This window comes from Bombyx mori, chromosome 10 (assembly GCF_030269925.1).
Source record: "Bombyx mori chromosome 10, ASM3026992v2".
NCBI lineage: Eukaryota > Metazoa > Arthropoda > Insecta > Lepidoptera > Bombycidae > Bombyx > Bombyx mori.
Window position 1 is genome coordinate 7,339,203 of NC_085116.1, and position 13,865 is coordinate 7,353,067.

A 13,865-nucleotide genomic window follows, 5' to 3' on the forward strand; every position below is an offset into this window, starting at 1 on the left:
ATACGTACCTTTTTTTTCACTTGCATTACTTAGGCAGTGGTAGGTCCCTCGATTTTTTTTTTTATTTTATTTTATTGCTTAGATGTGTGGACGAGCTCACAGCCCACCTGGTGTTAAGTGGTTACTGGAGCCCATAGACATCTACGACGTAAATGCGCCACCCACCTTGTGATATGAGTTTTAAGGTCTCAGTATAGTCACAACGGCCGCCCCACCCTTCAAACCGAAACGCATTACTGCTTCACGGCAGAAATAGGCGGGGCGGTGGTACCTACCCGTGCGGACTCACAAGAGGTCCTACCACCAGTAATTACGCAAATTATAATTTTGCGGGTTTGATTTTTATTACACGATGTTATTCCTTCACCGTGGAAGTCAATCGTGAACATTTGTTGAGTACGTATTTCATTAGAAAAATTGGTACCCGCCAGCGAGATTCGAACACCAGTGCATCGCTCGATACGAATGCACCGGACGTCTAATCCTTTAGGCCACGACGACTTATTAATGCGGTAGGTGTTATACAAAAATTGAAACATGTACATACCTCAATGTCTATTGGCTCTGGCTACGAAAGTACGCAGGCCGTGAGCTGTGAGCTCTCTAGTCACTTCAAGAAAATATATTTATTCGTTTTTTTTTTTTTTTTCCTACCTAAGCTGATAGCCTTGAGAGGCTATTTCAGCGTAACCGGGGCTAGTAGGTGAGCTCACGGGGCTCAAACCTGACGACGATGCTAACACGAACCCTAGCAAAAGCCGTGCTTCGCAGAATCTACCACCGGATCGGAAACGCGACCCACTGAGAAGATCCGGCGAGAAACTCAGTGGGCTGTGTCTGAGAGTTAATTTACTCGTCGAGCCCTTCGTCGCAAGCGACGGGTTCGACGAGAACGGTGACCGGTTTATTCGTAGTGTTAGGAATATACTTGAGACGATAATCAACAAGCAGTAGAAATAAAAGCAGTTTGCAGATAGATCTTGTGATTTTTTTGAAGCTTGGTCAGTTCAAACTTTTGACCCTATTGTGATTTCATGATTTGAATACAGATCTCGAGTTCCTTCTCACCCCGTGGGAATAGTATATCTAATAGTCAATTCTAACAACTGATAATTAATTTAAATTCATTTAATTACACAAAACCTCCAAGAGTATATCTTTTTTAAGAGTACAAAAATCGTAGGTCCCTAGCAAAGTCTAGATTCAGCGACTATGTTAATGAGAAAACCTTGTCCAGACAGAAACTGTACCGAGCAGGTCTTTTGTCGACGCTTAGTGATTTAGACATGGTTCTTCTAGGTGTTCTAGGTACTTCTAGCCATGGTTATGTTATTTTATATGCTGATTTTAAAATGTAATAAAATGAATTTGCCACTTATTACAAAACGGGCAAACGTAGAGCTTTTTGCAAATTCTTCAGTGGTGAAAATAAAATAAAACTATTTCAATCGAACTAGTAGCGCCATCTATAGATACAAGATGAAAATAATTCACAATTACAGTTTTGTGTTAGTGCAATAAATAAATCCATGTTTTATTAATATTTATTAATATTAAATGTAGTGATAAGATTATATTAATTAAAAGCATAACATTATCTATACATTATTCCAAAACAATAAAATTAGTTTTAATTTTGGATCTTAGACATACAAATGTCGAATTTTTAAGAGTATGGTTTTAAACTATGTATGTATTTGAAATATTCTCTATTTTTGTATACGAGTTAAGATTTACAATTGTATGCGTTTATTTTATGTTAAAGAAAAAGAGATAAACTCAGTAAGATTCAGATTCAACAAAAATATGTTAAGTTTCTGCTATCTGACTGAATTGTACCAATTTTCAATTCACAGAATAAAATAATTATCACATTTCCCAAACCCCTGGGTGTACTTAATCACACGAGAGATGGAACGTTTAGTAATTTAGGTCACTTAATTTATTTTGTGTGGAGGCTCAAAAACAGTTTACAATTTTTTTTAATTAGTTTTAGAGTTTAGTTTTCTGAAAAAGCTTGAGGAATAATAATCTGGTTATGGCAAATAAACAATTTTTTAAGGATTATATACCTTAGTTGTATAAAATAAAAAATAGGAAGAAAATCGTGAAAATTTGACAATTTTAGTCAATTTGCAATATATTATTTTAGTGAAACTTACATTTAAAAAGTCAAAAATTATCTGTTAAGGAAGCATGAATAATCTATTATTAGAATCAAATATAAACTAATGTCAAAGTTAAAATATATAGGTGGTATTTATTACTAGAACTAGTCAAAATACATTTGTTTAAAACGATGAGTGCAACTTGTTTAACTCAGGCGAGTTTCGAAAAAGTCGCAATGAAATTCAAATACACTTCAATAATATTAATAAAATAATAACTAAGTGTCGACCATACATAGGTTCTTCTTGGCCTTAACTACTCTACAGTTATTGACTTTTGTAGCAAACCTCAACGAATTCAAAGTTTCACTAAAGCACTCATCAAATTGATTGATATTGACCAACATAAGTGTCTTAGAGTTGCCACCAAGACTAGGCATTAATAAGTGAGTCAATTTGGAATTTCTGTAAGGAATATGCATCTGATTTGTTTGGAGGGAAAGAATAACTTTAGATAATTCAGACAAAGACCTATTGATATGTTTAGTTTCATCCATTCTTTGTGTTGTCTTTCCACTTTCAGACCCAGCTAAGTCAACTAGATTTAAATTACTAGTGTACTTTTCCTTTCGCTTCTCATTTATAGCAGCTATTTTAATTTGAGCCACCGAATGAGATCTGGAGCTGCGTTCATTGTTCAATGTAGCAGCAGTTTGTCTGTTTCTTTGGGCAAATATCATCAGCCTGATGAATTCGTGTGAACTTTTGACTTCTTCTTCTTTCAAGTTTGACACATATACATCACCACCCTTTGAATTAACCATTTTAATTTCATGATTTTCCTGGTCCTTACTGGAATTGAGTAAATCATATATGACTTCATTGTAAATCTCTAAAAATGAAGCTTTTATTGTAAGTTCCCAGCCCATTCTTTTCAAATCTTCCATGCATGTAAAAATCATGTTAAAGGCTCGTGGTATAATACCATACTGCTCGGTTCCACAACCTCCTTCCATTGTATATGTCTTGCCTGATCCTGTCTGTCCATAAGCAAATATGCACACATTATACCCATCTAAAGCCGATTGGACCATTGACGAAACTTCTGCAAAAACATCTTCCTGAGATGCATGTGGAGTAAATATGCCATCAAAAGTAAATAATTGTGGTTTTGTTTTTCTGGCTGAATTAAGTAATTCTATTTTTTCAACTTCTATAGAACAAGCATCAACAACATTTAGATTAAACAGTGGCTTTGTTATTTCAATACTTAGAGGTGGTCTAATTCGGCAGTATACACGAATGTTACCCTTTAAATCTTGAATAGCATTCCTAAGGTCTCTCTGCTCTTTATACATTGATGCCAAAATATTTTGGAGAGCTTCAGAATCAGTTTTATATTTGATAATATTTTCCTGAGCTTCAGTAAAATCTAATTTTAGTTTGTCATATTCAATGCATTTTTTTTTTAGTTGGTCAGTGAGTACTCTTAGTGCTTCTGCTTCTTCTTGTAGGCTGCTGTGGCGTCTTCTTAAAGAATTTAAATCTGTCTGAACTTGATCTAGTTCAAAAGATTTCTGTTTAAGACTAAATGTAACTTCCTCTAGAAGCTTTGTCTTACGTTGTAGATCTTCATTTTCTGTTTTCATTACATCAAAATTAACTTTAATTTCATCATACTCTAAAGTTTTAACACTTAAATTGGCCTTAAGAATATCTCTTTCATTGCTACAGCTTTGGAATGTCTCTTTGATCTTTTCATATTCATCTGAGACTTCTAAATGTTTGTCTTTTAAATCAGTAAACTCACTCTTCATTTTTTTATGTTTTTCTAACAAGTCATTGAATCTTGCTTTGAAGTCATAAGGAGGGATTTTCGGAGCCACAGTTGATCTTTTTTCAACTTTTGTCACATTATTCGGAATTGTTGTCGATGATGGTGCAGTTGCAGATCTCTTAATCCGAGGTGCAGCAGCAGAAACAGGTGGGCCATTTCGTAAAGGTCTAGTATGATTAGTGATTAAATTTTTCTTATCAACATCACTGAGACCATTAGCAATAGTTCTGGATATGGGCCGATTATGAAATTGTCCAAATCTATTTTCTTTTGATATTGTTGGTAGTTTTGGTATCTTGGACATCTGAAATTCGTATTTTAATTTCATGAAACAAGTTTTAAAATTAGGCTAAATTGACTTAAAATAATCTTGAAGTTATCCGTTTAAATTTTATGGTCATGATTTGTATTTCGAAAGATACAATTTTTAATAACAATAATACTACTATATGATTAAGAATGGCTAGAAGAGTTCTTTATAAGTTGGTTTTTTCAGTTAATTCCTTCGTTAATTGACCTGCTTATTTGTTAAAATCATTGAGAATACATTATATTAACTTTATTAGCCTAAATAAGTAATATTGTACTGAAGTTAAAATAATAATAACATTCATATTGCTATCAATTTCCAAAAAAGATCATTTCATCAATTTATTACTAATGTTTTTATTTTACCTTTACTTTTTTTGGAGATATTTTAGTAGAACAGTAAATCAGCCCGTTATCATAAATATCACTCAAATTTTAAACGAATCAAAATTGTACTGTTAGATTATTTCGATATGAAAACTACTTCCCATACCATGTACTATTACAGAAATAACGTTAACCAGGGTGTAAATCGTACAGTTAAACTTAAAGACATTAATTATATGAAGAGTACTTACTTTTCTAATAGTTTCCACTGCGGGACATATATTCAAACCAATTGTTTGCAACCGATATTAATTGAAATTTGAAACATAAAGACAACGGCTGTTTCATTCAAAATTCAAAAATGACGCATCAAATTATTGCTAGTACAAAAATACCACTTGCAAAGAGGCTGGCTAACGGAGATGGGACGACAGAGAGCAGCAATACGTGTTGTGATAGCGACACGCTGCGAAAAAAATTTTGACCAATCATGAATTAAAAAAGTCTTGTCTCAGCTAAATATAATCCTGCCTAACATTTCTGAGTATAGTACTTAAGTTCTTATTCCTGGACTTGCTTTAGTGAATTCACGTAGTTTTAGACACAGGTAGAAAATTTGAATTAAATGGCACTTTACGATTTAGTAATTAAACAAGTACTATAATCTAAATAATCTGGATGCAGACACATCAGGATTAGTCGTTGTGATGAAGCTTGGAGGAGATCAATGTCCAGCAGCGGACGTCTGGGGGCTAAAAGCGAAAGAGCGTTAATCTATGGAATCTCGGAATCTCTTTCCATCAGATTAGCACTGGGTTTGTTCATTTTCAAAGATTTTCAAAATTGTTCAAAAGTCAGAGATTTACTATTAAAATAGCACTTGTAAGCTTAAACGTTTATTCAATCTAAAATAAGTTTAAGTCGTCGTAGCCTACAAGATAAGACGTCCGGTGCGTTCGTGTTGAGCGATGCACCGATGTTCGAATCCCAGGCGGGTACCAATATTTCTAATGAAATATACGTACTTAAGAAATGTTCACGATTGACTTCCACGGTGAAGGAATAACATCGTGTAATAAAAATCAAGCCCGCAAAAATATTATTTGCGTAATTATTGGTGGTAGGACCTCTTGTGAGTCCGCACGGGTAGGTACCACCTCCCTGCGTGTTTCTGCCGTGAAGCAGTAATGCGCTTCGGTTTGAAAGATGGGGCAGCCGTTGTAACTATACTGAGACCTTAGAACTCATATCTCAAGGTGGGTGGTGGCATTTACGTTGTAAATGTCTATGGGCTCCAGTAACCATTTAACCTCCAAGTGGGCTGTGAGCTCGTCCACCAATCTATGAAATAAATAAAAAAACGTATGCGCGTAGTCTCGTTCCACTATCTTTTTGCTGTCTTCTGAGTGGTGGTTACTGGTGGATGGCGGAATAAGACAGAAAAAATATTTAATACTTTCTCGAGCATTTTTGTCACGAAGAAATCATAGATGCGATTTTAAACAATTATAGGCTAAGCCTCTGGCTATTATGCAAGACTTTATCGCCTCGTTTTTGTATTTTTTTCATCATGAAAATTGTTTGCGAGCATTTATTTAGTACATACGTACCAAATCTGCGTACTTTCTTAAAAAATCTGTGTTATTTTAACATTACTACCATTGAATCGATTCTAGTATCTGCCGTAGTAAAATGCCTATGCCTCGTAATGTTCATAAGCCACAGTGACATCTTACTTACGGTTGGTCTGCGGCTTATTTCATTTTCAAGGCAAGAAAAATTCAATTACCAGTGATAGATACCGAGAAACTTTATACGAGTGAGATGGAACTTAGTAAAGTTGTTGTTAGTGAGTATCAATTAAAACAAGGTATTGTCACAGCACCATCAACGAATTATATTTTCGCACAATTAGCGATATTGGTTTGAATAATAAAAAAGAAGACATTTCGTGTTTCAAGTTTTACTGACACGGAACTTATTTCAAAATTATTATTTTTTGTTTCGGGCAATATTTTGATGAACGTTCTATTTGGTGGAAATGAATTAATTTTATTGGATAAACCTGCCATGCGCTTCTATCGCTTATTAACTCCATGGCAGCGATGGAGTGCGTATTTTTCTGAACCAATGACAGAGCAAAAAGGATTTGCCTTAATTGTCACTTATAACCAATAGGCTGAGGCGTCAAGTGATAAATGAAAACAAAGCCAAATCACAATCACACCAAATTAACTTTTCTTGTTTCCTTTACGCGCAAGGTGTATTAAATGGTATTAGTGCGAAAATGTTTACTTAAATGTTTTGTGCACGTGGTTCGGGTAAGAAATATTTTAGGCGTTCGAACTAAATTATAGATTCCAGCAAGTGTTTGTTCTTTTGTCAAGATATCATAAAACAGACTGCATTGTTAACCTGTTTATCACTATTGACGGACATACTGCGAGTTTGGAAGTGGCGGTAAATTCAAATTTTCTTCTATTTTAACCATTGGATCATGTAGTTCACCGACTTCCCTTACTTCTGTACATTTGGTATTAAGTGACTTGTGATGGGTAGTCCTGAAGAAAAAATAACTGCCTGTGAGGCTGTAAATGAAAATGAAGCTCGAGATACTATAGATAAATCGGAGCTCAATACTTCTGATATTACGGAATCTGCTGCGAATGAATCAAACGAACAAATTTTAAATGACGCCAATGCTTCAAAAGATAGCGATACGCCTGGTGCTGGAATTTCAAAGAAAGCAAAGAAGCGATCGCGACATGGCAAAAAAGGTCATACACCCTCAAAAGACAACGTCGATCGAAATGTAGTTCGACGAGTTCATTATACTGGTACGAAATTTAAACAAGGTCGTAAAAGAGCACAGAGCTTTCCATCAATATCAAAATTCTTCCTACCTCATAAGAGGCCACGTAAAGAAACATTCATTCCTCCCACTAAGTTTCTACTCGGGGGGAATATTTCTGATCCTTTGAATCTGAATAGTTTGCAAGATGAAGATGTCAACAGGGCCATGAATGCTGTAACTCCAGAGTCGTCACCACTGCCCACTCCACCTCGACATAAAGCAAAAATTGATGTAATAATTCCTCCAAACATTAGAGATCCACTTAATTTAATGGAGCCCTTAGATAATGAGGAATATGAAAAACGATTGGAGATGCAGCAACGCAAACCAAAGAAGAAAACTAAAGTAAGACGGCGTACAACTGACAACAGCTCCCCAACAAAAGAAGTTTCTGAAGAAGAGGTCATCGAAAGCATTAAGGTACCACAAACACCTGAGGCCTCAATGTCTGCACAAAACCTTCGCAAGAGGTCTTGTAGTGACAGTGAAAATTCATCTCAAAAAGGAAAAGATAAGAAGTTACGTCGCATGGATTCATTGGATAAGATTGTGAGTCCAGTAGTTCCACAACCAGGGGCTTGGATGCGTGCACGACCACAAGCTCGCCCTGCTCCGCCAGAACGTCCGGTATCACCTCATCGCACAAAACTCAAAAGTAATTCTGAGGGAGAGCAGCAGCTACCAACTTTTCATCCTAAAAATTCAAGATACCAATATGGAAACTATGATAGGTATGTTATCCACATTAAGATGTTTTACTATTATTTTTATTAGTTAAAATGAGTTTAGAGCCGACTTGGACCCCTTATTTTTTACCACTGCTCATAAACTATAATGCTCATAAATATAGTGTATGTTACAGTTGCTTTGAGCCTTAATATTAAAGTTGCCAAAAGATGACATCCAATTGTAGTATTTGAATGTAAAACTAAATCTAAAGCACATATCAAAAAGATAATGATCGAACAAAAATGCAATTCTAATATCAAAATAAATAAAAAACACAATAAAAACAATTACATGTTTGCACCCATAAAAATGTAAGGATCTAGCACGAAATGTAAATAAAGTATGCATTCAAATAAAGTGACTTATTAAAGATTACTGTGAATTTAATACTGATATAAAAAAAGACTGAATTTTTTAATTTGATGGGTAGGTTTTTTTGGTAATAAATTCCTTCAGTATATGGACAGTTACAACTTTATATAATTTAATGAAAAATAATAAAGCTCCTACAAAGATAACTAAATGATATTAATACTTTTCTTGCAGGTATTATGGTTACCGTAATCTGAATGCAATGATGGACATTCGTCTCCAAGTCTTTGAGATGCATAGGCACTTATTTCAAAACAAAGATGTTTTAGATATTGGCTGCAATGTTGGTCATATATCTATAGCCGTAGCACGGACATTTGGTGCTCGATCAGTTGTGGGTATAGACATCGATTCTGTTCTCATTGGTGAGTATTAAATGTTGCTAGAAAAAGTAGAATTTCCACAGCATGCAAAAAATAAATTAACCTAAACTTTTACTTCAGATATATCTGGATAGTGTCACATATGCTTATATGTATATTACAAATATTTTGATAGAGCTTTCCGAATGTGTAATACCAGAATTTTCATTACACACTTTGTTTAATATTTCTTTGTAGTAAGTAGTTCGCAGAAAAGTGTGTTTTATCAAAACCACCTAGAGCTTGTTATTCTCAAATAATGTGTTATCTTCAAGTTGGCCTGACATTAAATATGGAAATGCTATTAATAGCCACACCCATGTAAACAACTGTGGAATATGGGACATGGTTTTTATTGCTTTACTTTGCAGTGCAGTTTCGGGCTCCTTCGTACGATAGTAAAAATATACGAGCGACTTTCCGGGATTGACGAATCAGAGGAGAAGTAACGCGCAAAAAAAAAAAAATTAAAAAAAAAAAACTGTTTCTGGAAAACTTAATCTTAAAAGAAAAGGAAAGTTTAAGCTAATAATGTTCTTAAACAGTTTCTGGATGTCTTGAACATGTACTACATGAATTCTGCAATCCAAATCAAGTTTTTAACTTTCTTGCAATTGCATAGATATCTTACCACTCAAATAACAATCCACTAAGTTTCTTGCCGGATTTTCTCAGTGGTTTGCAATTCTGATCTGCTATCCGATTGCTAGGGCAGATATTAGCAGTCTCCAGTGCTGAGCTCGCCTACAAGTTCAGTGAAGCTAGCATAACCCCTCAAGGTTACTAACAATAGATAGGCAATAAAAAAACTCAAACAAAACATGATCTCTTTGTGTCAAAAATAGGCAGGACAGCTATACTAATCCATCCAGGCTCTCTATAACAGCTTTAATGAGTAGATATGAGCTCACACATGTATACCCTGGTAAGGGTACGGTAGTAATTTATAGATATCACAGAGAGACCTTTATTACTACTATACTTAAGTATGCTATATTATATATGCTACTATATTTAAGTATGCTTCTTAAATTGTTTTACAGGTCGAGCCCGGAAAAATCTTCAGTCTTTTGTAGCAGTTCCACCACCAGAACCACCAAAGACAGACTGCGATAAGAAGACTGATGTTGAAGATAAAAAAATCGACTGCAATAAATGTCATCAGGAAAAATGTGATGACTTTTGTGAACAAAAGGAAAAGGCTGATGACCCCAAGAAAACCATACCTGGTAGAAAGTTAAAGAAGCCAAGAAAGAATAGAAAGTCTTTTTATAAGCATGAACAAGGACAGAGTTTCTTCCCAATGTCAATGTCGATGTTGTATGGGCCTATAAGAGATTTATTGCCAGAGCTGTTGACATTCCCACATAATGTAACTTTTAAACATGTAAATACACACTTACTTTATTATTTTTACAATTACCCATTTGATTTCTTTTGTTGTTCATTTCTTATGTTGTAATAGACAGTTCATAGAGAAATATTGAAAGAAATTGCTTAAGAAATTCTTGATGGAATAATCAAACGTATACCATGTAACTGTTAGTTTTTTGTGTTTAAATGACATCTTACATGTAACATTTTTAATGTTTTAAATTAATGTTTAATTGATTTAAAATTCTATTATCCTGAAATCTATCTAATATAATTTATCCAAAAGCACTTCCATTTGACTCTTATAATAACTAATTACTGTTAAATTTTTCTAATCAAAGATTGGTGACAATTTGCATGGTTTAATAGGACTAATATTTATCGAGCTTAAGTTAATACAAAGATTTTTTTTATAGGGAAATTATGTTCCTCGTGAAGACTTAGCTGTAGGTTCTGGCGAAAGTCCTCAGTTCGATTTGATTTTGTGTCTTTCGACTACAAAATGGATGCATCTTAACTGGGGCGATGCCGGCTTGAAACGTGCGTTCCGACGTATGTTCGCTGACCTGCGTCCGGGCGGGAAACTAGTATTGGAAGCCCAAAATTGGGCCAGTTATAAGAAGAAGAAGCGTTTGACGGTAAATATTTTTTACTTTGTGCTGACGCATTTGTAGTAATAGTAATATACTTACTTTACAAACTTACGTCTTGTAATAGATAACATGAGTGTGGCTTTGTGGTACCGATTTATATCACAATACCCTCTACAGTATTACAATCACTACTGAGCCATTGCCAATCGGCATTCTGAGCTTGTATGGTTTCCAGTCTGAAGGGTGGGACAGCTATCATGCCAGACGAAAATAAATGTTTTATGCATTTCTGTTGTGGTGTACCTATGTCCATCGGTAAAGACCGTCCAATCAATCATCCGAGTATTCATGGTTTGATTCTAGAGTGTAGGCAGGCAGTTGTAGATCTAGAGTGCTTACTGGTGATAGGTCGTCTTGTGAGTCCGCACGGGTTGGTACCACCACCCAGCCTATTTCTGCCGTGAAGCAGTGATGCGTTTCGGTTTGAAGGGCGGGGCAGTCGTAATTATACTTGAGACCTTACAACTTATATCTCAAGGTGGGTGGCGTATTTACGTTGTAGATGTCTATGGGCTCCAGTAACCACTTAACACCAGGTGGGCTGTCCTAGTCCAGCCATATAAGCAATAAAAAAGAAATTAAAAAAGGGCACCATATTTCCTAAGTACCTAACATGTCTTTGTAAATTAATCTATCAAACAAGGTGTGAAATTGTGTGCAAAAAATTTATATCTGTATCAATATTGGAATTAATTGGAATTGGAATAACTTGGAATTAATATGACGAATGATTTAGATAAATGGGTAGGGTAATGATTATGCGAATGTTACCTCATGGTGAGTGGTCGCATTTGTGAGATTCGTAACTCTTTGGTTATTTATTAGACGGGTGGCTTGATATTAGTGCGTAATGAAAAGAAATTGAAAAAAGATTGTTTTGTTTACAGCCTACTATATATGAAAATTTCAATTCCATCGAGCTGTTTCCGATCAAGTTTCGAGATTACTTGCTGTCGCCGGAGGTGGGGTTCAGCAAGTGCTGCATATTAGGTGTCCCGCAACACGCAAGCAAGGGTTTCCGGCGTCCGATCCAACTGTACATAAAGGGAGATTTCACTCCGAGCAAGGCTCGATGGTCGGACGCCTATGTGCCCTCGTCTCACCACCGGCCCGAGGCCGAGCAGCCGCGTCGCACTGTGTACGCGCCCGTCGAGCCCGCCTACCGGCCCAGCGACGACGCGCCCTCGTGCGGCGCCGCCACGCCCTACTCGCCCAACCTCGACTGCTGCACGGATGATTCGCCCTTCTACAACCCTCGCAGCGACTCGTACGCGCCGTCGTACCAACCGCCGCGTCCCACGGTGTACGCGACGCTGCCGTCCCCGCTGGGCAGCGCGTCCCCGGCGCAGTCCCCGGCCGCGTCCCCGGCACCGCACGCGTCCCCCGCGCCGGACCCGCTGACGGCACGCGGCTTCCCGGAGCCTCGCCCTCACGACGACTGAGTGCCGTAGATCGGTTCTCGTATTCCGGACCCAGGAATGAGATAGTGCTCAAAAATTTGTTAAAGGTTGTTGATTTAGTTTTATTGTTATAGTCGCCAACTTGTGAGCGAATTTCAGTCGGATGTGACTCGGGGGCCCTCTCCAGTATTGTCGGCGCGCCAGCTAGGGACCTGGTCCGCGCTCTCTCGTCTTGTAGTTTCATTGTATCGTTCACATCGTATTGTACCGTGAAGCGATCTGTATTTGCTCGTATGGATCATAATGTAGTGTTGTTGTAGTACCGGTGAGAGTTCGGGGCGCCCGAGTGCAGCACGCCTCATTACTGGGTTCTGTATTGTGCCCTACCGCCTTTGAAGATTTTGTGTAAATATCGATTTAGAGACTAAGATTATGTTTCTATAGGCTGAATGTATTTTATAATATTATACTCGCGCGATACTGTCATACAGAGTTTTATTTCATCTTGAACCTAAAATGTGGATTTGGGGATGATTTGTTCCTATTTACAGCGATACCGTTGATATTTCGACTAAATGGGGAGAAGATAAGTAAGCAACGTTTAAAAACTACGATGGACTCTTTGAATATAGTGAATTCTTCCATAAATGAAAATTATTCATCAAATGTGATAAACTACTGCTGTCGACCTCATAATCTTTCGGAACTTAAGCGACATTACTATGCGAATTCTGCCATTGTCCATATTGAAACGTGAGATTGCATTTTTCAATAATGTATAACGACTGTCACGCATTCTAATTAGAACACATGACTGCTTCGCTTATGAAATTGGCAGGATGACGCCGATCTTCCGTACGGGTTCATCGTATTATACACAAAAGTGCATGGACAATTTCAGAGTGAATCGAATAACAAGAGAAATGGCGCCATCTGTGTGTTCAAAGTGTATTAGCTTTTTTTTTTCAAACCTGATGACGTTGCTAACACGAACCCTAGCAAGAGCCGTGCTTCGCAGAATTACCTCCGGATCGGAAACGTAACCCACTGAGAAGATCCGGCGAGAAACTCAGTGGGCTGTGTCTGAGGGTTAATTTACTCGTCGAGCCCTTCGTCGCAAGCGACGGGTTCGATGAGAACGATGACCGGTGCTTGAGGTACCTAAAAGCACTGCTAGTGAATCGGGAGGATTCGAAATGACGTGTTTTGGGGCGACGTCGACTGCTTTCCATTCTGTCCGCAGGATCGGGAATGTAGTTACCGGCGGCCACGATGAGAGGGTTCTCATGTCGTGCCGCTTTATCGAAGTGGATGTATTAGCGGTATTTACTTACTACATGGCACTGGTAATCCTAAAAAAATAATGAATATTCTATCTTTTTCTTTTTTTTTTGGTCGTGAAGAAATCGCCGGACTTCCGCCCTTCACTGGGAATGGCGGGTGGGGCATGTCGGAGTTGATCCGACTAAAAACCTGTCGCTCAATAACCCACGACCGAACCTTGCATGAGATAGAACTCATGAAAAGACATAGGGGGGAA

At 37.1% G+C, this 13,865-nt stretch overlaps 2 protein-coding genes across 2 annotated transcripts; one reads left to right on the forward strand and one right to left on the reverse strand.

Annotated features, from left to right (window-relative positions):
* Window positions 1-2,388: 2,388 nt before the first annotated feature.
* Window positions 2,389-4,249, reverse strand: Ncd (kinesin-like protein Ncd; the record flags this gene model as incomplete). Its single annotated transcript, NM_001126251.1, is given in 1 exon segment — window positions 2,389-4,249. A coding segment is annotated over 1 exon segment (1,861 nt), but the record flags the coding sequence as incomplete, so codon positions are not given.
* A 2,380-nt stretch (window positions 4,250-6,629) lies between these two features.
* LOC101743850 (7SK snRNA methylphosphate capping enzyme bin3) lies at window positions 6,630-12,811 on the forward strand. The gene is made up of 5 exons (XM_004930411.4): window positions 6,630-8,166; window positions 8,711-8,901; window positions 9,942-10,285; window positions 10,689-10,910; window positions 11,813-12,811. Exons 1-5 carry the CDS (start codon window positions 7,133-7,135, stop codon window positions 12,365-12,367), a joined length of 2,346 nt encoding a protein of 781 aa, XP_004930468.1. The 5' UTR covers window positions 6,630-7,132; the 3' UTR covers window positions 12,368-12,811.
* Window positions 12,812-13,865: the final 1,054 nt, after the last annotated feature.